We start from the raw sequence: 27,539 nt of genomic DNA, 5'->3' as shown, positions 1-27,539 counted from the left end.
AATGGTACCTGGCATATATAACTAAGTGCTAAATAAGTGTTTATTGCTATTATCTTCATCCTCATCATCACCATCTTTTAAATATAAAGAAATAATCAGCTGATTAAAGTTATTTTTTAAAACAACAAAATATTGTGCAATAGGTTATTTTATGATGGTAAAATTATTTTTCTTAAAAATTTAAATGTAGTTCGTAATTTTAAAATATAAACAGATTTATTATATCAAAGATTAAGGCCTTTTTAGAAAGTGAAGATAGTCTCTGTATGTTTAGCTTGCAAAAATTTGTTTTAAATACCTATTTATCAAGGATGATGATCTTGAATAATATTTCTGTTATATATACTTACCTGTCAGAAACAATACCAATAAAATGTCAGTAGAGACATTTGTATTCATTCACACACTTACATACGTACATACATACATAAAACTAACAAAAATAGAAATTTCAATAGAAATTTGGTATTTTCTTCATGATTTCATTGTTAGTCATCTCTTCTTCAGAAAATATAGTTCAGAAGATTATTTCATTGTTTAGGAAATAACTGTGGTTCAAAAGATGAAATGTGTTAATGTACTGCTAGTAATTATCTGTCAGTGAGATTTGGGGACTTTCTGATACATTTCTAAAATGTTTTCATTTTGAAAGATAAAATGGTAATGATAAATGCAAGAGTAATCGCAGAAGATGGGATTATTCAAGAAACAGTGCTTTTTGAAAAACTTACAATTTTGATAAATAGGATTAAGTTTAATAGATTAAGGTAAAAATTATATATGAAGAAGGAATTCTGAAAGCAGAGAGAGACAAGGAGTTCAACCTGGTTGAATTAAGGATTTATTTTGAGAACATTTGATAATAAAGTATGGATATTAGAAAGTCATAATATATAAAGTTTATTTAGTACTTACAAAGTGCCAGAAACTACTATCACTGTACAGTTACCTTGCTGTACAAATGTTTCTCAATTTTCACATGAGTCCTGTGTGATATTTTTATTATCTCATTTTACCATAAGGAAATTTAGGCACAGAATAGTTAGGTAATTTTCCCAGGATGGTATGTGTTACATAGTGGAGAGAAACAACTTTAAAAGCCCATCAGAAGAATTTCAAGTTGACACAATAAACAAGAGAGAGCCACTATTATTTCCTGAGTAGATAGAGTACTTTAGGACATCTTAGGCAGAAGTGTTCAGGACGAATTGATAAGAAGTAGCTTAGGAAACAGTTTCAATAATAAAACAGCCAAATGAGAGATAGTTGATCTGGGATTTTGGCTCTCGTGGTGATGAGTCTGAAAAACACTGGGGTTAAAATTACTTAGTTTTAGGGATTGAGAAAAAAGATTGAAGAGGTAGCCAGGGTTTCTGATTTGGGATATTTGGTTATCAACCTTAATTAATTAATTAATTATTAAAAATAGAGACAGGGTCTCGCTGTGTTGCCCAGGTTGGTTTCAAACTCCAGACCTCAAGCAATCCTCTCGCTTCAGCCTCTCAAAGTGCTGGGATTACAGGTGTGAGCCACATGCCCTGCCAAATCAGTTTTTTTTTTTTTTTTAAACGTTCTGGTAGTTAGGGAAATGAAGTCTTTAAAGCATTGTGGTATAATATAAAAGTTTGGCAAAAAAATAACTTAGTTGGTTTTGAAGATACTGAATTTGAATAACCAAACATTTGTACCTAGATTTTACCTTTGTTCTTCCTTTAACCTAGGTAAGTGGTTTTCAAACTTTACTATATAGGGTCTATAAATAAAACTGTACATTCTGAGTGATTTCAGAGATTTTCAGATTAATTTTGACCTCTGTGTGTGTGTGTGTGTGTGTGTATGTTTTTCTTTGTATGTGAACCGGCATCCATTTATTCGTTATCCCATTTTTCAGTAAGGAAATTTAGGAGCAGATTAATTAATTTTCCCAGGATGATATATATGTTATGTGAAGGAGGGGGAACAACTTTAAAAGCTGGTCAGTAACATTTCAAGTTGACACAATAAATAAGGTGAAGCCACTGTTACTTCCTGAGCAGATATAGTACTTTAGGATTATTTTAATGAATAAAATTATTTTTAGGAGAATGGTGGTAGAATCACGTTAAACCACTCTCAGACAACTCGAAAGAACCATATCTAACATTATAAAACCTAAAGTACTGAAATCACAAAGTAGTTGTGAGACTTGCAGAAATAAAGAGTTAATTTTCACTGGCAAATTACTCAATACTCTGCAAGTCTCAGTGTGGGGATGCTTTCTTTTCATATGTTCAAAACATTCTAAAATCATATAATTTTGAAAATTGTCCCTGTTTTATTTATAGACACTACTTTGTGCTACATTCATGCTCTTATTCATTAGATGGTGTAATCAGAATGTATGGGCATTAGAAGCAGATTGAAAGTGCTACATAAATATATTACTAATTAACTACTTTAATAGCAGCAGGATTTAGACTCCAGACTTCAAAGCATTGATTCAAAGTGGTAGATGATGATGGAGGATCTCCATTCACTCCCCTACACCCACCATCTTAATTCTAATGGCAAAGTAGACATGTAAAAATGTTTCCCTAGTGGCTTTCACAATGTCTGCCCTACCTCATGAGGTCAGTTCCCAAATTAAAATTTGCTACTTTACTCAGCTGAGAGTAATAACAGATAATCTATTGAAACTTAAGTAGTTTTTAAACCTTTTAATAGTCACCCCTCTTACCTCCCACTGCCAAAAAAAAAAAAAAAAAAAAAACCTACCTCGAATCCAAAGATGTAAAGTAGTAGATGTCACCTTAAAAATTTCAAAATTTACTTAATTAAACTAATAAGCAAAATTTGAAAAGGAATAAGAACTTTATATTTCAAAGGTGAATGGTTACTATCAGCATTTACTAACATTCCTTATGAGAACTCAGATATTAAGCATTCCAAACCATAATATGATTAACACAGCATGGTAAGTGTTAAGTTCACTTGTTATTATACAACTATCAGTATGTAATGAACAACATTGCCTGGGACATTATGCCTAGCATTTAATTGAGCACTGCACAAGGTGTTGTGACAGGAAGCAGTTTTATGTGGATGTCTGCACAAACCTGAATTTAAAACCAGACCTGTTTTGAGCTTCAGCTTTATTCGTCAGTAAAATATTTACAGTAAGCTCATGTGTTTAGAGATGACAGAGAAGGCTTTGCTGCAAGATCTGTGTAAAGGGTTAATCAGGCCACTTGAGTCAATAACACATTAAAGCTCTCTGCACAGCAAATGTGTGTGTGTCTGTTATTTATGTATGTATGAATGATTTCTTTATTTTTTTATTCCAGTCAAAGGTTTATGAAACCTCCGAATTGCTTCTGCTAAATCTTGGTGAAATGGTTTGGGAAGATGCAGGTCTGGGCTATAAGTTTAGCTTTTACGTTAGAATTCACAGAATAACTGGAAGTGTACATGGTAATTTTATGGATCCTTTTCTTTCTGGAATCTTGTATTGTTTCTTGGCATCAGATGTCAACTTCAAATTTTGAGAAAGAATATATTTGCTAAGAGTAATACAGAAATGCTTGTTATGATATTTCTGTATTAATAATAAGCCATGCTCAAAATGTGGTTTCCCCAGTTTGACTGTTAAGCCCTCATCAGGGACATGACTAAAGGCACTCACATGAAAGAACAGCAGTTCATAAACAAGTGGAACAGCGGGAATCAGGCAGTGCATTTATTGAGGTACATCTTCAGGCAGTTCTGGGATTAGCAATTAGGTATTCATATGAACTCAGTTTGTGAGAGGATTCCATCAATGGCTCTTCAAATTTAAGCAGCAAAGGCCACCACTAACTCCTAAAATACAGTGATCTTTAATATGAGTTTATTTGAATGGGGAAAATTTGCCACACATTTTCTTGTTTTCTTCTTCTTACAATTTTAGAGCAGCAGGAGCATTTTAAAAGTTGTATTTGCCAGCCTGGGCAATATGGTGAGACCCTGTCTCCATTAAAAATTAAAAAAAATTAGCCAGGCACGGTGGTGCACACCTGTGGTCCCAGCTACTCAGGAGCCTGAGGCAGGAGGATGGCTTGAGCCCAGGAATTTGAAGCCAGCCTGGGTAACATAACAAGACTCTTGTCTCTTTAAAAAATAAAAAGGGTATATCGTAAGTTTGTGTATGTTAAAACTGTTCTGTAATGCAAGATATTTTTCTAAACATCTAAACATTTAGAAATTGAAATGTGGTTGGGCACAGTGGCTCACACCTGTAATCCCAGCAGTTTAGGAGGCTGAGGAAAAAGGATTGTTTGGAGGAAGGAGTTTGAGACCACCCTGGTCAAATGTTGTGAGACCTCGTCTCTACAAAAATAATAATAATAACAACTAGTCAGGTGTGGTGTTGAGGACCTGTAGTTCTGTCTGCTCAGGAGGCAATATCAGGAGTTGAGCCCAGGAGTTTGAGGCTGCTGTGAGCCAGGAACATGCTATGGAACTCCAGACTGGGAGTCTACCTCTTAAAAAAATAAAAAAAAATTGAAATGGTATTTTTTGCAAATATATTTTGTGTTATGTATATTTAAACACTGTTTATTTAATACATTATAATTTGCATAAAATGAAGTGGATCTCTAAAAATTCATTTGACTTAGAATTATTGGGTGTTAGTAAAATTTATCTTTATATAGATAAATTAATTTCTGTTCTGTGTATGACTTTAGATACACATACATCTGCATATGGCGTCAGTTCCTATTTTCTGACATAAAAGATGTGTTAGGAGTAAAGGAAATAGCATTCTAAAAGCAGTTATATGTCTGTACTTCCTTTGCTTAAATGTGCGAATGGTTGTATTTACATGTAATTTGTGTATATGTATATGTTGTCATGTAAATACATGGTAAATGGTTCCAGTTTCTTTCAGTGACTCTGAAAATTAGTGTTGCATGATACTTCTCTGGTTTTGGGGTTACTTGAAAATAAGTCTGCATATATAACATGTCTCGTGGATTTTGCATGCTACACTAATCTCTGTTAAATCTATCCCCTCTTTATTCAGAGCATGCTGTCAAGGTCCTTTAATTCCAATTTTACTGCTGTAAGCAGTTTTCACTATGGCAGCTCTAGGGATTTGCATAGCAGCCAAGGCAGTCTTGCCTTGAGTGTTGCAGATGGAAGAGGTTCTGGTGGGCACATTTTTCGAGTGAGTACCTACACTAGACCAATACTTTTAGCCTGTAGAAGAGAAAACCCCAAATTTTAAGTGTTTTAATGTTTCCAGGAAAAAAATGTTTACTCTGGGCTAGAAGCCTTGATTTCCTCTGAGTTCTTCCATGGCTTAGTTCTAAACCTTTCTTCAAAACTGATACAGTCATTATCTCTTGAGTTTCTTTGGTCATAAACTAATGATGTAGTCAGCAAAAAGCAAAAAGCAGTGTACAATAGGAATAACTGAGAGTTTTAAAAAACTATTCTTTATAGTATTTTTTCTCTTAATGTTAAACTTTTCTGTTCCTAACTAAAGATTTTAAGGCTATGCTATATGTAATCCATAGACCTGTTAGAGGGAAGAATAATTTTAACTCCAGTGATTGAGAATTGACTGAGAGAAAGCACTACCCTGAACTAAAGTTAATCATAATTCACTGAGCATGATTAACTGTGAGACTGGAGAAATTGTGATAAGTATCAGTGAAAAGACAAAATACAAATCCTTTCTTACTCACATTTTACTAAACATTTCCTTAGTAGTGAAGAAGAAAGGTTTATCCTTTTAACCAAAATTAAGTGTGGGGGCTAAAAACACAGAGAAAGAGAAAGAATAACTCTGGGTGGCCCTGTTTTAAGATTTTTTTTCGCATAACAACTTGAAGTAGTAGCTTGGCCTCTAAAATATTTCCTTCTGCCCCTCTCCTTCAATCCCGAAAAGACTGTTTTCTCTCTAATAACCCTATTTTATCCCCTCCCCATTGTTTCCATGTGAAGTATTTGCTTACTTCTGGGTCCTTTACTTCTACCTGAGCGATGGTATCCCCTATTTTAATATATCCCTGACTCTCCTCTGGTGTTACAGATTAGGAGCAATCTCCTGGATTCTCTTGGCTCTGGCTGTACCTGACCTAGACTTAAACGCTGTCCTCTGTCACCTGCCACCATGTGATTCCTATGCTGTTGAGTGGCAGTAGTCATGTTGAAACCTCCCAAGTTTGTTTACTTACTTACCTACATATTTATTTATTTATTTTGAGGCGGAGTTTTGTTCTTGTCGCCCAGGCTGAAGTGCAATGGCGTGATCTCAGCTCGCTGCAACCTCCGCCTCCTGAGTTCAAGCGAGTCTCCTGCCTCATCCTTCCAAGTAGCTGGGATTACAGGTGCCCGCCACCACACCTGGCTAATTTTTGCATTTTTAGTAGAGACGGGGTTTCACTATGTTGGCCAGGGGTCTTGAACTCCTTACCTCAGATGAGCTGCCTGCCTCGGCCTCACAAAGTGCTGGGATTACAGGCGTGAGCCACCCTGCCCAGCCAGGAACCTCTCAATTTAAAAGATGAGAGAGAAGGGTGATAACTATCAGTCTGTCATTCCAAGAGTCCATGGGGGGTAAAGATTGGTGGCTTTTATTAACTCAGGGGTAATCTTTGCCATTTATAGTCACCTGGAGCAATTGTATTTTCCAGATTCTTTTATAGTAACATTTTGTGCTTGTTTTTTTTTTCAATTTGGAGCCTTTGAATCCATTGACTTTTACATTCATGGTGTCCTTGTTCTTTTAAAAGGTAAACATAGTTATACATTCACACCTCAGTTAAAATTTCAAGCTGAGAGCTAAATTCATTCTTATGTATTCTAAAAGCACATCTCAGAAAGAGAGAAGGAAAATAAAGTATTCATTGCGTAAATACACAAAATTAGATCATGTCTAAAAATTCTAAGCCATGGTTTGAACTAACTGCACATGATAGATCTGTTGCAGATATAATTTCTAAGATTAAATTCGAAATCCTTAACTTTATATGTGTGCTGTAGTATGTCATAACAAAGTACATTTTAGATTAATTTTTCAATATGATGATGTGGTCTGCATTTCTATGTTGCTAGCCATAAGCTGTTTTGAACGTAACAATAGTGCTATTTATCGCAATCTGTTTTGTTTTCTAAAACATATATAGGGATGTGCTTAGAACTAAAATTGAAGTGAAAAACATATGTGTCTTGCTTCCTGGCGTATTTATAATAAGAAATATTCAGGGGCTCTGTGCAGTGGCTCACACCTGTAATCCCAGCACTTTGGGATACTGAGGCTAGAGGATCACTTGAGCCCAGGAATTTGACACCAGCCAGGGCAATGTAGGGAGACCCTTTCTCTGCCCTGCCCCACCCCCCTGTAGTGAGCCATGATCACACTACTACAGTACAGCCTGGGTGGCAAAGTGAGACTCTATCTCCAAAAAGAGAGAGAGAGAGAGAGAGAGAGGTGTGTGTATATATATATGTATATATATAGAGAGAGATGTGTGTGTATATATATATACAGGGATAATAAGATTGAGTCTGTTTTTCCCCTAAAGCTATAGGCTTGGTAAACTATAATACAGGAATAATATTAACCAGTTAATTAGTTTTAATAGCATTTCTCCAAATCAGTACTTTTGAAACTATTCAACTCAATGTGGCAGAATTCAGCTACAGCAAATTTTATATTCATTTCACACCCCAGTCTTATCCCAATAAAGTAAGTTTTATAAGACTATAAGTGTATTGGTTCTACTTATTAAAATTTAGGGGAAAAAAATCCCATGGGGACTGTTCTATTAGAAGAACAGCAGTTATTTATTTATTTTTACCAAAAATCTTTTTATAGTGCTCAACATGAGTGTGTTTTAGTTGGTCTTAAAATTTGAGACTCTAAACTTTGATTAATAATTATATTTGTTCAAAGGTCTTAAAAGCTAGGTATTGCTGTAAGTAAAACTAAAAGGAAAAAATAACATGCAGAATTCATCTTCTACATGTGTGTATTGTACATAAATAGATTATATTTTCATATAAGCTTTTCATACATACAAAAACATCTTGCTGTGTACCTTTGGAAGACGTGAAAGATACTAATTGATGGCAATAATGATGGCAGTGTTTGATTTGGGTCTTCATCTTTGCACTATTTGGCAATACTTTTTCCTAATCGTCTCTCAAGTGTCATCCCCTTGGTTTCACATCTTAAAGAACATTATTTGTTTACTTTTTATTTCCTTCTTATTTGAAGCATACACAAACATCCAGTTCAGGAGATTCTTGTCAAGATGGTATATTGATTTCAGGACAGCAGAGCTACTCATCAGCCACACTTAGTCACAAAGATGTTCCTCCAGACAGCTTGATGAAAGTGGGTGCTTGGGAAAACAAAATGTAGTATCTGTGAGCTTTCTATATTTTGCAGCTTTTGGACTAGATATTATATTTGCTTTAGATGAAAATACTTTTTTGAGGGCTTTCCCCCCTTTATTAGTAAGGATTTTAAAAATATCAGAAATACAAAATAGAATTTGACCCTGTCTACTATTTCTCAATTCATTCCATGATTTTTCCACCCTGGAGAAATTGTTTTATTTTTGCATTTAGATTTCTCTTACATAGTAACACCTATTTGTTTTATCATTTGAATCAGGGCCTTTTTGGTATTCCTGATAGTAAAACTATTTGGAGAATTGAAGATGAACTTGTGTTAAATTCTTCATTCTAGGATCTTTTACTATTACCAAAGTCAAATGTAATTACCTCAAATGTAATTAGAAATCATCTTGAAAGATTTTTATATATGATAGAATAGATGATGGTTGAGTCTTTAGTACTTTTGTTGCAATTATCTACGTATGGCCAGTGCCAGACAGATAAATTTTTTACTATCCTCCCTCAACTATTTTTCCTTATTTTCTTAACTGATTCCATTCCTCTAGTATGACCAGATATAATTATGAAGCATAGTTATTTATTACATAAAACTTTTATGTTGCCCTTCAGAGTAGTAGCTACCCAGTCATCTAATACTTAAGTTCATCTAATATATAAGTTCATAAGTTTCTAACCCTCTTTTCTTTTAACTGAGCTTTGTCACCCAGTTTTTTCTCATTACATATATTGTGTGGTTTAGGGTTACTGAGTTTGTTTTAATACTTTTTAATTTCCTGAGCCATCTGCTAATTGTAGTTTAATACATTCCATGTGTATGTTTAACACTGATGTAGGCAAGACCAAATATCTGGTGTCAGGGAGTCTTAAGGTCAGTAGTAATTACCACCTGGATTTTACCCAGGAGAAAGATACTGAATTTACATGTAGGAATAAATGGTATAAACGTAGAGAAAATCATGGGCTATCTGCAGAATCGTATATGAGTAATAAAGCAACAGCAGAACCAGTTAATTACTCATGGGCAAATCAGTTGCATTAAATCTATAGTGATCAAGTAATAAACAGGTTTTTTTCCCTAAAAATGTTGGGCTAATATAGCACTTCATTTTCCTTCTCTCCAACCAGTATAAGATTTGTCAGTAACATCCTTGTGTCCTGTCACAGAATACCCATGTGTGTTCCCAGACTTCAGAATTTAACTGAGTTCTCAAGTACAACGCAGTTTAACAGTGAAATAGAATGCCTTTTTTAAAAAGTACAAGTCTTTACCAAAGTTAAACTACTTTATATCTTTCAGCAAGGTTCACCAAGAAAAGCATGTAGTTCTGAAACTGTTGCCATATCTTTCTCCAAACTTTTCTACTTTGGGATAATTTAGGGAACTGGACCTCAACTATTTCCCTCAGAGTTTTCCCGTAATTTTCTTGTCGATGAGATTTTCTTTCTGTTACTAACCAACAAGGAAATTATAAGTTAATAGCTTAACCATATTTTTCTACACAAAAATCTTTTTATATGCAAATATTTGTAATAAGACTGTAACCTCTTTTTTTTGTGTATAGAGATGGAGTCTTGCTCTGTCACCCAGGCTGGGGTGCAGGGGCATAATCATAGCTCACTGCAGCCTTAAACTACTGGGCTCAAATGATCCTCCTACTTGAGCCTCCCAAGAAGCTGGAACTACAGGTGTGCACCACCATGCCCAGCCAATTTTTTTTTTTTTTTTAAGAGATAGGGTCATGCTGTTTTCCCAGGCTGATCTTGAACTCCTGGCCTGAAGCAGTCCTCCTATGTAGGCTTCCCAAAGTGCTGGGATTATAGGCATGAGCTACTGCACCCCGCCTCTTACTTTTAAGATAGATTACTCATGCTAACAGAATAAGCTATTAGCCACATTTCTACAAAGGTGATTTTAAGTCAGGTTTATTCTCTAAAAATGAGAGGCATTAAAACAAAGATAGTTCTCTAACAACAACAAACTAATAATTTCTATTTTTTTGTTTTTTTTTGTTTTGTTTTGTTTTTGCTTTTTGCTTTATGAATAGGGTAGAATGTCAATGTTTAATTTTGTGGCTAACAGTCTGAAATTAATATTAAGAGATTGTAAAAGTTGCTAACATACACACAAGGAATAAATCAGTTTTCTACATAGATAACTGAATTGACTTGTTAATTATGGGAAAGAAGGAATAAAAGTAGAAAAATATATTTAAATTTGGAAAGAATTTTACCACAAAATTAGTTTTTTTCTGAAGAAAAACATCAGCAAATGTACCTTTTGTGTATGTGTGTTTGATTTAGTATGGGAAAAGATACGCACCTCATAGACGCCTAAATTTTAAAATTTTGGTATACTATGTGCCATTTTAACATTTGGTTACTATAATATAGATACATCTAAGAAAATACAAATATAGCTCACAAAAAAGCAAGTAATTTAAAATATAGATATGATGTACTTCCATTTGAAAGCTTAAAAAAGTGAATGTAACAAGCACTCGGGAAACTTTAGAATTAAGACGTTAATAGCTTATTTCTTTTAAGGTTTAAAATTAATAGAAAAATAGTAAGTAGCATGGTATTGTTTGACTTAATTGGAATGTGAAACTCTAGTGCTTTTGTAATGCTCCAAGAAGAAATCCAAATATTTGAAATAAGACATTATTATTGGTCATTTTAAGATACTTCATGTTTTTCTTAGATGCCTTTGAGTAATGGACAGATGGGCCAGCCTCTCAGGCCTCAGGCAAATTATAGTCAAATACATCACCCCCCTCAGGCATCTGTGGCAAGGCATCCCTCTAGAGAACAACTAATTGATTACTTGATGCTGAAAGTGGCCCACCAGCCTCCATATACACAGCCCCATTGTTCTCCTAGACAAGGCCATGAACTGGCAAAACAAGAGGTAAGAATAATCAAGACTATTTGAAATATGGGACTAAGCTTTTTATGTATTTTTATAGGTTAATTATTAGCAGTAAATCCATATAGAATGTTAACATAGTTGTTACCATTTAAAGATTTTTATGTTATGTTTATAAGGTATTAAACTTGGTGATTTTTATTTGACTTTGTGATCATACAACATAGGATTTAGTATTTTGGGCATGATTTATTTATTCTGGTACAGTTGCTTTTCCGCAACTGGTTGATACTCCAGTAGTCAGACATTCCTTAAGAATATAAATAGGAGACCATTAAGCTGAAATTGTTCTGTGACACTTAAAATCTTAACTCCTTAGATTTTGAAATTTGACTACAGACTTCAAACTACTTTGAGTATTTAATCTTAAAAATTACTTTAAAAGTCAGCAAGCTACACATTTCTTATGGCTTGATAGTTATTAATAAAATGATCAATAATATTAGAAAGGTAGAGAACAAATGCTTTATTCATTTTGGTTGTGTCTCTGGTGAAAGGGAGTGTTTTAAAACACAAGTTTTAATTCTTGCATCTTTTTCTATAGCTTGGTTATAAAAACTATCAATTGGTCATATTTTAAAATCCTACCTCCTTTGAAGCCTTTAAACAGATTCAGTAAATGAAGAGTTAGTATCACAAAACCACCAATGGATCATTTAGATATCTTATGAAACAAGCCACTAAACAGAGAATCTGTGTAATTTCGATGTCCCACAAGTGGAAACTGATAATAATATACATGTTTTGTGTTTATATACTATGGCATTAAAAGCTATGATGTCTAAAAAGTAAAACAGGGTCAATATTGATTGATTCCTTATCCTTATAAGACAAGCAATAAAATTAGGAGCTATGCTTTATATAATCTCAGCTCTGCCTTTAACTCACTAACTCATTAACATAATATTCTATGTTGTATTTCACTTCATCTGACCAAATGTTTATTTTTGATGAATTCTTATGTTTATGTTTGTTTGGATTTAACCCATCAGTATTTAAATATAGATGTTGTGGCATTATAACTTTTTCTGAAATAGTAAGTTTCCTTTATTTTCATATTAACTCAGATTCGAGTGAGGGTTGAAAAGGATCCAGAACTTGGATTTAGCATATCAGGTGGTGTCGGGGGTAGAGGAAACCCATTCAGACCTGATGATGATGTAAGTTTTCTTTGTATATTCTTGAAACACCTATAAAGTTTTATTTGCTGATTCAATACTTATATGTAAGTGAAAATCTAGTAGATGTTTATGTAAATCTAGGTAGACATCACCTTGATTCCCCACTCTTATTGCTTACCTTTTTGTTTTGTAATTTGATCAGTTCAAGTTAAAACAATTTAACCAAAAACTATGAATGTTTCTGATATTATCAAGTGATCTTTAATTTTCTTATTGCTTTTTCACACATCTATAAAAGCAATTTTATTACTCTCAAAAGAAATCACTGAAGTCAGAATTACTAGAGGTAAAAATAACTAGTTTGTTACAGTATTACTCAGAGAAGTCAGGGAGAAAACTTGTACCATGATTGAAATATTTGCATGGTGTGGAGGAGAAGTTGCTCCTTGGTACTCTGTTATTTATACATACTGTTTTTAGTTAAATAAACAATTATTTTTTTGTTATTAAAGGGTATATTTGTAACAAGGGTACAGCCTGAAGGACCAGCATCAAAATTACTGCAGCCAGGTGATAAAATTATTCAGGTAATTAAAATAAATCTTTATTTGTTTTTCATTTTATAACACTCTAATGTTTTCATAGTTTAAAATGTTTTCACTTCAACTTTGAAAATCGTGGGAGGCTGAGGCAGGAGAATGGCATGAACCCGGGAGGTGGAGCTTGCAGTGACCTGAGGTCACGCCACTGCACTCCAACCTGGGCGACAGAGCGAGACTCAGTCTCAAAAAAAAAAAAAGTTTGATACATCATAGGATTTTGTTTAAGCTCAGGAATGTTAATTTTTACTAATTTGAGGGGGATTAGAGTACTACTTCTTAGATGTGGGCTATTGGCCTTTCAGAAATGGAGAAGAAAATTTTTAAATCTGAGAAACTCATTTTTTCCTGTCCCTTCCTTTTCTTTGTTCTTTCAGCTACTCATTTTACGTAAACACTTGCAGTCTTAGAAAGAAGACAAGCCTAGGACACAAGTCTAGCTCTCATTTTCTACCCCTACCATCACCGTTCTTAGTTGAGAACTAAAGAACTAAAAAATAACCCTCAAACCAAGAAAAAAAAAAAAAGGAGAGAGACATTAATATCTAGTAGCTGAAAGTACAGATTCTGAAAACCAGACTTCCTGAGTTTAAATTCTGGTTCCAACACTTTTTAAAAATAAAATTAATTTTTTAAAAAATTTAAATAATTTCAAGCTTAGAGAAAAGCCACAAAAATAGTACAATAAACACCAGTATTACATCAATTGGTCACCAGTTGTTCGTAATTTGCTACATTGTCTTTAGCGTTTATTCTCCTCTTTCTTCTGCTTTTCTCCCTCCGTCTATACACACACACACACACAGAGAGAGAGTCACACTCACTCATACACTCATACAGTTATACGCGTTTATTTTCCTGAACCATTTGGGTATCTGTAGTTTCAATTTGTGACCGAGCAAGTTACTTTACCTCTCCATGCCTGGGCTTTCTCTTCTCTAAAATAAGATGGTGAAAGAATCTTTTTTGAGCATTATGAGAATCAAAGGATCTAATTCATATTACACACTTAGAATTGTGTGTTTGGTACACAGTAGAACCTCAGTAAATATTAACCTTAATTGTAAGAAATATGGTGGTCTTGATGTGATGGCTTCAAGACAATCGGAAGGCTAGCCCTTGCCCCTTGCTATGCTACAGTTTGGTCACCTCAGACACACATTAGCATTATACAGCACCATGTCTGACATTATTTCTTAGTGATTCCTAACATTGAACTGCTACATGAGAATTGTCTGAAAAGTTGGACAAAACACACATTTCTAGACCCCATCTTCAGAGACTTTATTCCTTGGTTTGGGTAGGGCCTGTGAATCTATATGTTATTCTAAGTTACCAAAGTGATTCTTATTTTCTTACAGGTTTGTGAACTACTTGGCAGAAATGCAAATAAATTACTATAAAATGTTTTTCCTAAAAGCATTTTTCCTCTTTCTTCCAGGCTAATGGCTACAGTTTTATAAATATTGAACATGGACAAGCAGTGTCCTTGCTAAAAACTTTCCAGAATACAGTTGAACTCATCATTGTACGAGAAGTTTCCTCATAAGCACTGTGGACAAAAAAAGGGGGGAAGACAGCAAGATTTATTGGAAGATACTTGCAGGGGAAATTAATATTTTGACTATTTTTATATATAAAGAAGAACTCAAAAAATTATGTTCAAATTTGTACATTAATGAAGTAATGGAACTTGTGGTTAGAGGGAAAGAACCACTGTACAGAATATAAAGGAGACTGTTGAATTCATACCATATAAAACTTGTTAGGTTTTTAAACATAGCAATCAAGGCTACAAAAACAAACCTGTGTTGTTTTTGTATAGATTGTAGGTTTATTTTTGGATTTCATATACATGACTGAACTGTGTGCAAGGCAATAGTTAGCCTTGATTTTAGCCCAGAGACAGATGGCAGAGCTATCTCTCTCATAGCTTTTATGCCCTTATTTTTATTCAACTGGTATTAATGTTATTCTCCTGAAACTACTTTTTTTTGATGTGGGCAAGAGATTTGAAGTGTTGGCTTTTGCTATGTGCATATTGAATTGAAGAGTGAGTAGGTGAAGGTGGTGCTGGTGGGTTCACTTTCCAAGGCCAGATTAAAACAGTTATTTTCTATAAAAATCTGGAAGCAAAGAATGGGGATGGGGGGTACTATGTGGTAGTATGTTTTTATTAAGAAAATAATGCAATAAAATAGGTAATGTCTTTTTTATAAAGCAAAAAAGACAATAATTGCATTTTATGAGCTCGGCAGGATCTGTTCTTGTCATAGCCATTGACTATACATTTGCTACTGGTGATTCAGTTTTTAATTTTTTAGTCACAGGAAATTTTTAACTCTACTGTAGTTGCATGTCCATGCATTTTCTGTGTTATGGAAATCCCGATTTTTTTTTTTTTTTTTTTTTTTTTTTTTGTGCAAATGGTGGTACTTGCAATCAGTTTTATAATTAGCGCTCCATTTAAATCTAATTTATAATTTTTATTTTAAGCAGCAAATGAAACAAAAATGGCCAGTTTTAAGATTGTGTTGCCGGTAACACAAAATGTAAGAAGGTTTAGGAAAGCCTCTTGATTTTTGTTTGGCCTTGCATTGCCTTGGTAAAGTAAAAGGAAACAGTACGCATGGAGCTAGGAAACCAAAGCAAGTTTGTGAAACTGGCACAGTGATAGAGAATTGCTGTGGAGAGTTGTAGAGCAAAGGGATGGGCCCTTGAGGCCTGCCATTGTGTAAAGGTGTTCAAATAAAGGGCTGTTTCTACAGGTTAACATTAAATGTGAACTCAACACTTCAGAGTCTTTAAAGGGTTTCTACGTGTATCAATGTAATAGTGTTTTACCACCAACTGCCTTTCTTTGTTCCTAGTTACTGTAACAAATATGTGATGATAGAGATTTATTAATTTTGTTTATCCAGACTGTTAATTTTATTTGTTTTTGTTGTATGTAATCAAATAAAATTTGAGTAACAAGTAATGGTAAGGATTAATGCATGGTTATTTGGACCAGAAAAAAGTGCCATAGAAGACCAGTAACTGTTTAGTTGAGGCTAGTCTGGAACCTTTCATTAGAGCAATATTTGGTTATTGCACTTCATTTTTATTTACTAAGAAATGCAATTTGGGAATTTTTAATCTGTTATGCTTTGTTTATCAACCTTGATTTTAATTAAGACTTTTATAAGACTAGCTTAAAACACCAACCCACATTATATTTGCAAAAGTGAGTTGGACTCACTTTCCATTCTTGCTAGTCAAAGTAGGCAGCACTTTTAAAAATATGTGAACTCAAATATTGCACTTCTTTCAAGATGTTATCAATTGGTTATTGTACTGTATAGTTTTAATAATTTTGATTGAAACCCTTTAACAACTCTTTGTAAATTTTAACTCATTTTAGTTGATTTTCAGTACTATTTACATAGGAATTGATTTTTATGGATATAGTATAAGAAATGTGCTGTATTTTGATAAAATTCACTTACTGTACGTGTGTTGTAATCTAAAAAAAAAAAAGAATGACAAACAGCTTCTTTAAGACAAGTCTCGGTGTTCCCTTTATTCTTAGTTTGTTTTTAAATATTAATTTTGGCATTCTAAAATAGTTAACATTTCTTTTATTGATTTCAGATTTTCACAGTCACATTCTACTTTTAATCAGAAATATTTAATAATTGTGAAGTTTTCAACTACTTTACCTTGAACCACATATATAGATTATAATTTTGGAAAAGGAATTAAGCCCCACAGAACAATGGATCTTTAGCAAACCTTAACTTCATTGTCTGCACATTACATCGAAGTATTATAAATGCAACAGATGTTATATGCACTGGTATTTTAGTCTACTGTAGTTAATTAAAATTTTATAGTATTCTTGCAACACAAAGTTGAGTAAGAAACTTACCAAGAGGGGTATTATACCAAGTTTTCTTTGAAAGTATTGGAAAACTAAAATTAAGTGACAAGGACTTTTAATTAGAAGTTTGCTGTAGTAATAACTAAGTTTCAAAATTTGAATAAAAGAATAAAGTTTTTGAGGAAATGGAGAAGACATTTTTAATTTATATATTGTTGAGTAAATTGTAGTTAAGGCCTATACCCATAACTAACTTTATTTTAATAAGTAGTATATAGCAATTCATCAAAACCACAACTGTCTTTTAGTGGTTAAAATTTCTTAAACCAGTAAAAAATTATGCTGATCAGAGTAATTTACGCAGTATACAATAGTTGACACAATCTAAAGCTTTATGCTAATTAAGGAATCATCACTTCATCTGAATCAATGAAATTCTAAAATTCCCTACATATTTATTTTGTAAATATTCTTCTGACCTCTTTGGCATGGATGTGGTGATGTATATATACTTAATTATTTTAAACACAAAACTTGCCATAAGCAGAAACTACACTTTTAAGTATTAATTTGCTGTACTTAAAAAAATCCCATTAGCAGCTATGTAATATTTTTATCAACCAACATTTATCCATTCCAAATTTTTGTATATATCTAGATGAGGTAACACATAGAGGATCGATAAACTAATGATGTTTAAACTGGTTTATTTACAAAATTCAGGGTTAGAGAAATTCTCATGAAAAATACACAATTTTTTTGAGCATTAAAAACCTGTATATCTGGGTGTGAAAGAAGTGTAGTTTATCTCAAATTATTATTATTTACTTCTAAAGGGAGCCGTTAAGATGGGAAATGTTTCTCTCATGGAGATTGACACGTGAAATCTGTTTGGAAGGGTATTTTTTTCACTCAGTCTGTTGCCTTTTTTGTTAATACAGCCTTCTGTTTTAATGTTCAGTGAATAGATTTCTTATGAAATAGACATAGAAATAAAAATTATGATTCATCAAGAGCATTAATTGATGAACAAGTGAACAAGATGCCTCTTTAAAAAAAAAAAAGTTATCTAGACAGGCAGCCAACTCAGACCTTCAGGTATTCCTTTGTTTCTAAATAAGAACCTTCAGAAAAAGTTGGCCATATTCTACCTAAAGCTGCTAATTCTTTACAGAATTCATAAGCCCAGGGGATAGTAAGTAGTCATTTAGTTTTGGAAAGTTCTTAAGAGAATGCTATCTTCTACAGTCTCATGAAGCAGTTTTTCAAGATTAGAATTTGTGGTCAGCTATAATACACAGTCCTAATGTCCAACCACCTGAGAAGCTCATCCTAAGCTGAGAAAGCCTAAAATGTTAGAGAATGTTTAGAGAAAACACCTGAAATTTTTTTTTAAGAGAACAACCTAGGTTTTATTGTAGAGAACAATCAAAATACTCCTGAACCTTTCTATAGAATTTTTAGGAAAGAGGCTGACAAAAAGAATCTTCTGTTACAACTTTCTTTTCTAATGTAACAACCAGGGACAATGGTGGTCTGCCATGCATCTGCCCATCTAGCTTCTCAATCGGCCCACAATTTTATTTCAGGATAAAATTTGAGAAACATATCACTGGGGAAGGAAGAAACCTAAGCTATAAAATTATGCTTTTCCCCTCAAGGGATTCAATAAAGCTTATTTTTCAGAAAACCTATAAATACTGACTTTCCTTAAACCTAATCAAATTAATTGTGTTCCTCCAAGGTATAGCTTTAGAAGGATCTTTCAGTTGCTCTTTCAAACTTTTCCTTGTCAGAAAAGAAAAACTAACACAAATTGTTAAAAAAAATTAAAGCATGAGCAGAGAGCATGGATTTTAGGATGGATGATTTTAAGTTTCCTCATCTTCATGAAAGGAAGAACCTAATACACTGAGAACTAATGCCTGTCCAGAATGCATACTAAACATCTCATATTTGGATCATCCCTCACTGCAGCATCCCTCAAAGGAACATTCATTCTCCCAAGAACAGGAGGAATTGTTCGCAGATAAATTATTCAAAGTAGCAAAATGGAGCATGCTTCAATCTCATCCTGTCCACATACCTACAAGGGACAGCAAAGATTAATACTATCATAGGCAAAAGTGTTATGTAATAATCTTGCCAGTTTTGTAAAAAAAAAGAAGGGAGTATACTGGATCCATAATTTTTGAGAAATTCTTTGAAGGGCTAGAGCCAGATAATTCTACCATGAGATGTGGATTTTGCTTCAGATGCCTCAGAAGACAATATGTAAGGACCAAGAATGGTGGTGATAGTGCATCATAAGTAATTGGTTTAGTTCAACCACCTTTTATATGCCAAGCTGTGTGCAGAAAGGACATCTGGTTCAAAGCAGGAGCAAAGAGTGCGGGTACTTAGATTAAGAAGGAAAACCAGTATAGCCCTATTGAGCTAGCATGATCTGACCATTGGCATATTCTTCCTTTTGCCCACCATTAGTGCAGATAGTAACACCATGAGAGTCAACAAACGTAAGTACCAATGTCTAAAGAAATCAATATGCAAAATATCTTCTGAGGTATAAAGGATATTGAGTTTAGAAAACAAGCTGTTAATGAAAGGATTTAGATGTCTATAATGTAAAATAGAACCGTCAAAAGTAAATTCAACAATTGGGCTGGAGAGTAGAAAGGAGACATCTATAGAGCAAATTAAAAAGCTCTTTAGGTTTAGATTGCATAGAAAGTAATGCAAATCAACTAAGAAATGTGAAAAGAGACATGGAAGAGGAGTCCTCATGTTCCAACATGAATCCTTCTTCAAAGGAAACAATGAAGGGGAAAAAATAAGCTTTCCTAGAGCTGAATGAAGCACAGCATAGGTTCTCAGACTGAATGAGTACAGTTAGTACCAAGCAAAATTATAAACATAACACTTCTAGATACATCTTCATGAAATTTTAGAGTAGGTGTAAAGAACATCATTGGCAAGGCATGGTGGCTCACACCTGTAATCCCACATTTTGGGAGGCCAAAGTGGGCTGATCTCTTGAGTCCAGGAGTTAAAGCCCAGCCTGGGCAACAGGGTGAAACTCTGTTTCTAGAAAAAATACAAAACTCAGCTAGGTGTGGTTATGCGCATCTGTAGTCCCAGCTACTTGGGAGGGTAAGATGGGAGGATCACTTGGGCCAGGAGACGGAGGTTGCAGTGAGCCGAGAATTGTGCCACTACAGTCCAGCCTAGGCAACAAAGTGAGGCTCTGCCTCAAAAAAAATTTAAAAAATAAAAAAACATCTCTTTAAAAGGTTCCAAAATGTAAAGGAAATGATTACAAAGTGAACAGGATGAGATTGACATTAGAATTTTCACCGGCGATTTGGTTACAAGAAGACAGTAAAGCAATACATCCAAAATTTAAAAGTTATTCAAGTTGGAGGGCAAAATAATGATATTTTCAGAAATTCAGGGGCTCAAAATTTACCTCCCTATAAGAAGTACCAGGGAATACTCCAATGAAATGAAAAATAAATCTTAAAAGTAGATTCGGGATCTAAGAAATAATATTGACCAAAACTACATGTCGTGGAACAGAAATAAGTGCAATTAGAAGTGATAGTAAAATAAGAATGGAAGTAAAATACTAGATGGTTTCTACAGGTGAGACAAGAATCCAACTTAAAAATTTATTTTTATAGTATCACTGTATTGCCCAGGTTGGTTTCGAACTCCTAGCCTCAAACAATCCTTTCACTTTTCTCCCAAAGTGCTGAGATTACAGGTGTGAGCCACTATGCCCAGTCAAACAAATGAATTTTCTTTTTTTTTTTTCTTTTTTTTTTTTGAGACGGAGTTTTGTTCTCGTTGCCCAGGCTGAAGTGCAATGGTGCGATCTTGGTTCAATGCAACCTCCACCTCCAGGGTTCAAGCGATTCTCCTACTTTAGCCTCCTGAGTAGATGGGATTACAGGCATGCATTATTTTGTTATTTTTAGTAGAGACAGGATTTCTCCATATTGGTCAGGCTGGTCTTCAACTCCCGACCTCAGGTGATCTGCTTGCCTTGGCCCCCCAAGTGTTGGGATTACAGGCGTGAGCTGCTGCACTCGGCCATAAAAAACTTTTTCTAAAAGAAACTACAGATTGGTTAATTTTAAGTGCTTATAGAAAAATCTAAGTTGGAATTCTTGGGTGAATAATAACTACAGAAACAATAAATATTTAGTGTTATGTTTGTTTTGTTTATATAAATACAGTTTGACTCTATTGCATCTTACCTGTTTTTCTAGTGATGGACACCTGTGATACTGCTAATTTCTCCACTTCACCGCTGCCATAGACAATGTAGTGGTGAGTATCCTAATTCATGTCATGTTATGGACCTGTGCAAAAATTTCTCTAGCATATACACCTAGGAATATAGTTGCTAAGTCACAGGGCTATTTAATTTCGGTAAATTCTGCTAAATTACATTCTTAAAAATCTGTACTAGTTTATATTCTCGCTAGCTAGATGTGAAGATTCTCATTTCCTCACATATTTGCAAACAATATTATGTGACTTTCTAACTATGGCATATTTGGTGGATGTAACATTTTATTTTGGTATTGGTTTAAATTCAATTTTTTCTGATTACTGGGGTGTTTGACAACTACCCAGCTATTAAGGTTTAACATTCTGTAGATTTCCTATTCTTTTTGCCCATTTGTCTCCTTTTTCCCCCATTTTCTGTAAAGACTAATTGGTAGCAGTTTTTTGTTTGTTTGTTTGTTTGTTTTTTTTGTCTATTTTCTTTTCTTTCTTTCCTTCCTTTTTTTGTTTTGAGATGGAGTCTCACTCTGTCACCCAGGCCTGGAGTACAGTGGTGCGATCTTAGATCACTGCAACCTCCACCTCTCGAGTTCAAGAAATTCTCCTGCCTCAACCTCCCAACTAGCTAGGCTTACAGGCACTCACCACCACTCCCAACTAATTTTTGTATTTTTAGTAGAGATGGGGTTTCACCATGTTGGCCAGGCTGGTCTTGAACTCCTGACCTCAGGTGATCCACCTGCCTTGGCCTTCCAAAGTGCTGGGAGTACAGGCATGAGCCACCGCGCCTGGCCAGTTTATTGTCTATTTCAGTTATTACACTAGTCATTTGAAACATTCCAAATATCTTCTCCCAGTCCATGGCCTGTTTCTCTTTCTCTTTGTTTATGGTATCTCTTGTTTGTTTGTTTAAAAAAAAAAAAAAAAGATTAGCATGGATAAGGACAGATCCATCATTTATGCTTCATCGTTCTTAAGAAAGTTTTCTTCATTCCTGAGTCACAAAGGTTTTCTCCTACATTTACTTCTATTAATTACTTAGATTTACTTAACATTTAGATCTTTTCATCTTGAGTCTACCACTAAATATGATGTAAGGTAGTGATCCAGCTCCAAGTTTTCTCTTCTGATGGCTACTTTTTCCTATTAATCTGATGCAAACTTTACTGTATATCAATACAGTTGCATACCTATGTATACCGCAGGACTGTTTCTGAGCTCCCCGTTATGTTCTTTGGTCTGTTTTTCTGTCCATGCCTCTGTGTTGTATTTTCTTTTTCAGCAAAGTTTTAAGTTTTAGAATGACCAGTCATCATCTACATTCTTCTATTAACATTTTTCTATATTTGCTTTTATGTACCATGTTATTTTTAAAACTAAAACTTTGTATCTATCTTAATATCTTATTAGCAGTGATTCTCAATCTTCAGTATATATCAGAGTCAATTAGAGGGTGTATGGGGCCCCACCCACGTGGCTTTTAATTAAGTCTGAGTTGGAACCCAAGAATTTACATGTCTAGGAAGTTCTCAGGTAATGCTGATGCTTATGGTTTGAGGATAACAGAGAATCACCATCTTATAGGATGAGTCTTCCTTCTTTGCTCCTGCTTTTTCCATATATAGTTCAGAGTAAGTTTTTTTGGCATTTATTTCCTGGCCATGATGGATTTACCCTAATTCCCGAAATGAATAAAAGCACACAAAATATTTGAAGCAATGATTTTCAAAATACTGGACATCAAGAAATGAAGGACCGTGGCCCCTGAAGGATGGAGAGAAAAAAAGGTGAGCACTATGATTATCCCCAGATTACTACCTTGGTAGAATTTCCAGGCCATGGAGCAGGAAGGCAAAACACCACAGAGCCTGGCACACTCCTTATGTTGAGGAAGTGGAGCTAAGAGTTCAGAGAAACCAACAAAGGTACAGTTCACAAGGCAGAATAATGGAGAGAACAGGGCTGCACACAGAGAACCCCAAAGAACTGCATAGAGTTGCCTTTGTAAATTCACCCAAGTACTGCAGCACATGTGTGTGAGAAAAGTGCCCAAAGCTGGGGAAAGAACTACCTGAAAGGATTAGAAGTTAACAGTAACCTGCACTTGCAGTTAACAGTGCCCTGTACCCACACACAATGGGTAATAATACCTATTCCTATCTGCAAGATTGGAAGACCTCATGATTCACAAGGTTATACAAAATGATCCCGCATCAGTGGTGGGGAATAAATTAACCTTAGATAAATATCTGCTTTGGTCCCACCTAATACATCTTAAAAGCAAGACCTGGAAGGATTATACTGTTTCCTTGTAATATAACTGTAAACCAGAATGAATCTCAACAAACTCATAGGCATACAATAATACCCAGCACCCACAACATAAAATTCACCGTATCTGTCATCCAACAAAAAATTACCAAATATGCAAAGAAGCAGAAAAATATGACCCATAATGAGATAAATAAATCAAAACTGACCTCAAAGCTGACACATATGTTAGAATTCATATAATGGCAATATGGTTATAACTATATTCCAGATAATCATAAGAGACATAAAAGATGTTTAAATGCAAATTAAACTTTTAGAAATGAAAACTGCACTTGTAGAAGTGAATTCTACACTAGAAATGTGTGAGGTATGTAATACAGTGAATAAGATTAACAGCAGATCACACACTGGAGAACAAAATATTACTAAATTTGAAGACAAAATAGTAGGAACTCCAAAATGAAGCTCAGATTTTTAGAGAATTTAAAAAATGAACAATAACTATAAATTATGGGTCAATTTCACTAATATATGTGTAATTACACTTTCTGAAGGAGAGAAGAGGGGTCAGAAAGAAAAATAATAACTGATTATTTTCCAAATTTGATAAAAATTAAAAACCCAAAGGCCCAACAAACTCAACAAACTCTAAGCACAAGAAACATGTAGGAAACTATACCAAAGAATAGTATAATCAAATTACTCAAAACCAGTGATAAGCTGAAAACCTTAAAAGTAGCCAGAGGAAAAAGGACATGCACAGAAGAATAAAGACAAAGGTAATGGCACACTTTTTGTCTGAAAGAATGCAAGTGAGAAGACAATAGACTAACACCCTTAAACTAATGAAAGAAGAAAACTGTCAACCTAGAATTCTGTATGTACCAAATACTATCTTTGAAAAAATAAAGAGAAAAAAAATTATGACATATAAAAACTTGAAGAATTTATCACCATCAAGCTCACACTATGAGAAATATTAAAGGAAGTACTTCACGCAGAAAGAAAATGATATTAGATTGAACTCTGGACTTACACAAAGTAATGAAGAGCACCAGAATTGGTAATTACATGGGTAAACATTTAAAAAATTTTTTATTATTTAAATGTCTTCAATATATTACAAAGGTAATAGCAGATTTCTTGTCTGAAAGAACGCAAGTGAGAAGACAATAGACTAACACCTTTAAACTAATGAAAGAAAAACTGTCAACTTAGAATTCTGTATGTACCAAAGACTATCTTTGAAATAATTAAGAGAAAAAAAAGTTTTTATAACATATAAAAACTTAAAGAATTTATCACCGTCAAGCTCACATTATAAGAAATGTTAAAGGAAGTACTTTAGGCAGAAAGAAAATGATACTAAATTGAAATCTGGATTGACACAAAGGAATGAAGAGCACCAGAATTGGTAATTATTACATGGGTAAATATTTTTAAAATTTTTCATTATTTAAATATCTTCAAATCTTACCTGTTAGAACTAAAGTAACAATCAATGTAGGGTGGGATCTATAATATATGTACATGTAAAATAACAACAATAATACAAAGGAGGGGAGAGATGTAAGTATATTATAAGGTTCTTATATGTGAAGTAGTATATCATTCAAAGGTAAACTGTGATAAGTTAAACATACATACTGTAAACCACAAAAAAAACCCACTAAAATAACAAAATACAAAGAGTTGTAGCTAATAATGTAACAAAGGAGATAAATGAAATCATAAAATAATCCAAAAGAAGGCATATAGAGAGAAAAAAGTGAAGACAGGGACAATAGGGACAAAGGGATAACAAAGAGTAAGATGGTAGATTTAAGCTTAACCTTATCAAAAGTTGTATTAAATGTAAATGGTCTAAATATTTCAATTAAAAGGCAGTGACTTCAGATAGGCTTTTAGCAAGAGGCCAGGTGCACTGGCTCATGTCTGTAATCCCAGCTCTGTGGGAAGTCAAGGCAGGTGAATCACTTGAAGCTCAGAGTTTGAGACCAGCCTGGGCAACAGGGTGGAACCCCACCTCTACTAAAAATACAAAAATTAGCTAGGTGTGGTGGTGCATACCTGTAATCTCACCTACTTGGGAGGCTGAGGCATGAGAATCGCTTCAACCTGGGAGGCAGTGAGTCAAAATTGTGCCACTGAACTCCAGCCTGGGCAACAGAGTAAGACTCTGTCTTTAAAAAAAGGAAGAAAGAAAGAAAGCTAATTGAACCTAGCCCCAAGCCCTTGTCATCACTTTTAGTGTACTTGACTTTGATATATAGAATGAGATGTAAGTTGAGGTTCATTTTTTTGGTTCCAGTACTGTTTATTTAAAACATTGTTCTTTCCCTATTGAATTGCCATGATGCTTTGTCAAATAAATTGGCCTTGTACGTACAGGTACATAGCTGAATTCCTTATGCTGTTTCATAGATCTGTGTGCCTATCTTTATGCCAGTGCCACCCTGTCCTGATTACTGAGATTTACAGTAAGTCTTGAAATTACATAGAGTAATTCTTCCCAAATTTTTCTATTTTTTCAAAATTGTTTTGGTGATTCCAAGACCTTTACATTTCTGAATACATTTTAGAATGAGTTTATTAATTACAACACATAAAGCTTAATTGGATTTTACTTGTGATTACATTGAATCTGTTGATCAATGTGGGGAGCATTAACTTCTTAATGATACTGGTTTTCCAATCCAAAAGCATGATATTACTTGAGGTCTCTTTTATTTCTCTCAGTAATATTTTGTAGATTTTGGTGTACAGATCTCATATGTTTTAATAAATGTGTCCCTAAGTAGTTCATATTTTGATGCTATTACAAATGGTATAGTTTCTTAAAATTTAATTTCTGATTGTTCACTGCTAACTGTAGAAATACAACTGATTTTATATACAGATACATCTTGACTTACAATAGGTGTTATATCTCAATAGACCCATCATAAGTGGAAAATGCCTTAATATACCTAACCTTCTGAACATCATAGCTTAGCCTAGCTTACCTTAAATGTGCTCAGAATACTTACATTAGCCTACAATTGGGTAAAATTATCTAACACAAAGCCTATTTTATAACAAAGTGTTGAATATTCCATGTAGGTTATTTAATAATGTACTAAAGTACAGTTTTTACTGAATATTTATTACTTTCACACCATTGTAAAGTCAGAAAATCATTAAGTTGAACCATCAAGTTGGAGACTTTATATTAACCTTGTATCTTGCAACTTAACTAAATGTATCAGTTCTAGTTTTTACACAGACTATCATATTTCTTCCATTTTTCATCCTAATATATATGCATTTATGTTTCTTGCTTTACTGCATTGGCTGAACTATTTAGTCCAATGTTGAATAGAAGTGATGAGAACATACTTGCCTTTTCCTGATTTTAAAAAGAAAGAATTCAGTCTTTTAATATTATGTTAGCTGCTGGTTTTTTGTTTTATTGTTTTTGATAGATGCCTCTGATCAGATTGTAGAAGTTCCTTTCTAGTCTTAGATTGTTAAGACTTTTACCATAGATCGATGCTGATATTTGTTAAATGCTTTATCTGTGTTCATTGAGACAATCATAGAGTTTTCTTTGTTCATGTGTTAATATGTTAAATTCCATTGATTAATTTTTGAAGGATAATCTTTATTGGGTTAATTCCTATGAGGTAATGACATATTGCCCATCTTATATGTTGCTAGATTTGGTTAATATTTTGGTAAATAATTTTGTTTTTGTGTTCATGGAAGTTATTGTTGGAAGATGACTCTCCCTGAGTGTCTTTTTTCCTGCACATCTTCTGAGGCACTGGTTACCTTTGATCTGAACTGTCTTTTCCAAAATCTTTGTAAGATATCTTGTAAGATAGAGACAGTGACTCTCTCTGAAGCAGAGGGCAGGTTTGTTTACTGTTTAATATAATAAGGATAATGTTTTCCTTTGGGGCAAAGGTTAGCTTGGTTTGCTTGTAGCCCATTATACAAGCTTCAGATTTCCTAACCTTGGAGTTCTTCAGCTTTGATGCAAACCCACTGCATATGCACCATCAACTTGGGCTGCTCTGTGTCACTCCCAT

At 34.0% G+C, this 27,539-nt stretch overlaps 1 protein-coding gene across 9 annotated transcripts in view; it reads left to right on the top strand.

The window, feature by feature from the left end:
- Positions 1–16,578, top strand: part of ERBIN (erbb2 interacting protein) — a 150,612-nt gene extending 134,034 nt beyond the window's left edge. For 6 of the 9 annotated variants that reach the window (XM_007974011.3, XM_007974003.3, XM_007973987.3 and 3 more), the window contains 5 exons: positions 5,042–5,185; positions 11,093–11,299; positions 12,385–12,477; positions 12,951–13,025; positions 14,479–16,578. In XM_007974011.3, the coding sequence (XP_007972202.1) occupies positions 5,042–5,185; positions 11,093–11,299; positions 12,385–12,477; positions 12,951–13,025; positions 14,479–14,586 (627 nt within the window). In that variant the 3' untranslated portion in view covers positions 14,587–16,578. The remainder of the gene's footprint in view (positions 1–5,041; positions 5,186–11,092; positions 11,300–12,384; positions 12,478–12,950; positions 13,026–14,478) is intronic. The other 3 variants (XM_007974032.3, XM_007974021.3, XM_007974043.3) reach the window with 2 other exon arrangements.
- The last annotated feature ends 10,961 nt before the right edge of the window (positions 16,579–27,539 follow it).

This window comes from Chlorocebus sabaeus, chromosome 4, assembly GCF_047675955.1.
Source record: "Chlorocebus sabaeus isolate Y175 chromosome 4, mChlSab1.0.hap1, whole genome shotgun sequence".
Lineage (NCBI taxonomy): Eukaryota > Metazoa > Chordata > Mammalia > Primates > Cercopithecidae > Chlorocebus > Chlorocebus sabaeus.
This window is presented reverse-complemented; position numbering and strand designations above follow the sequence as displayed.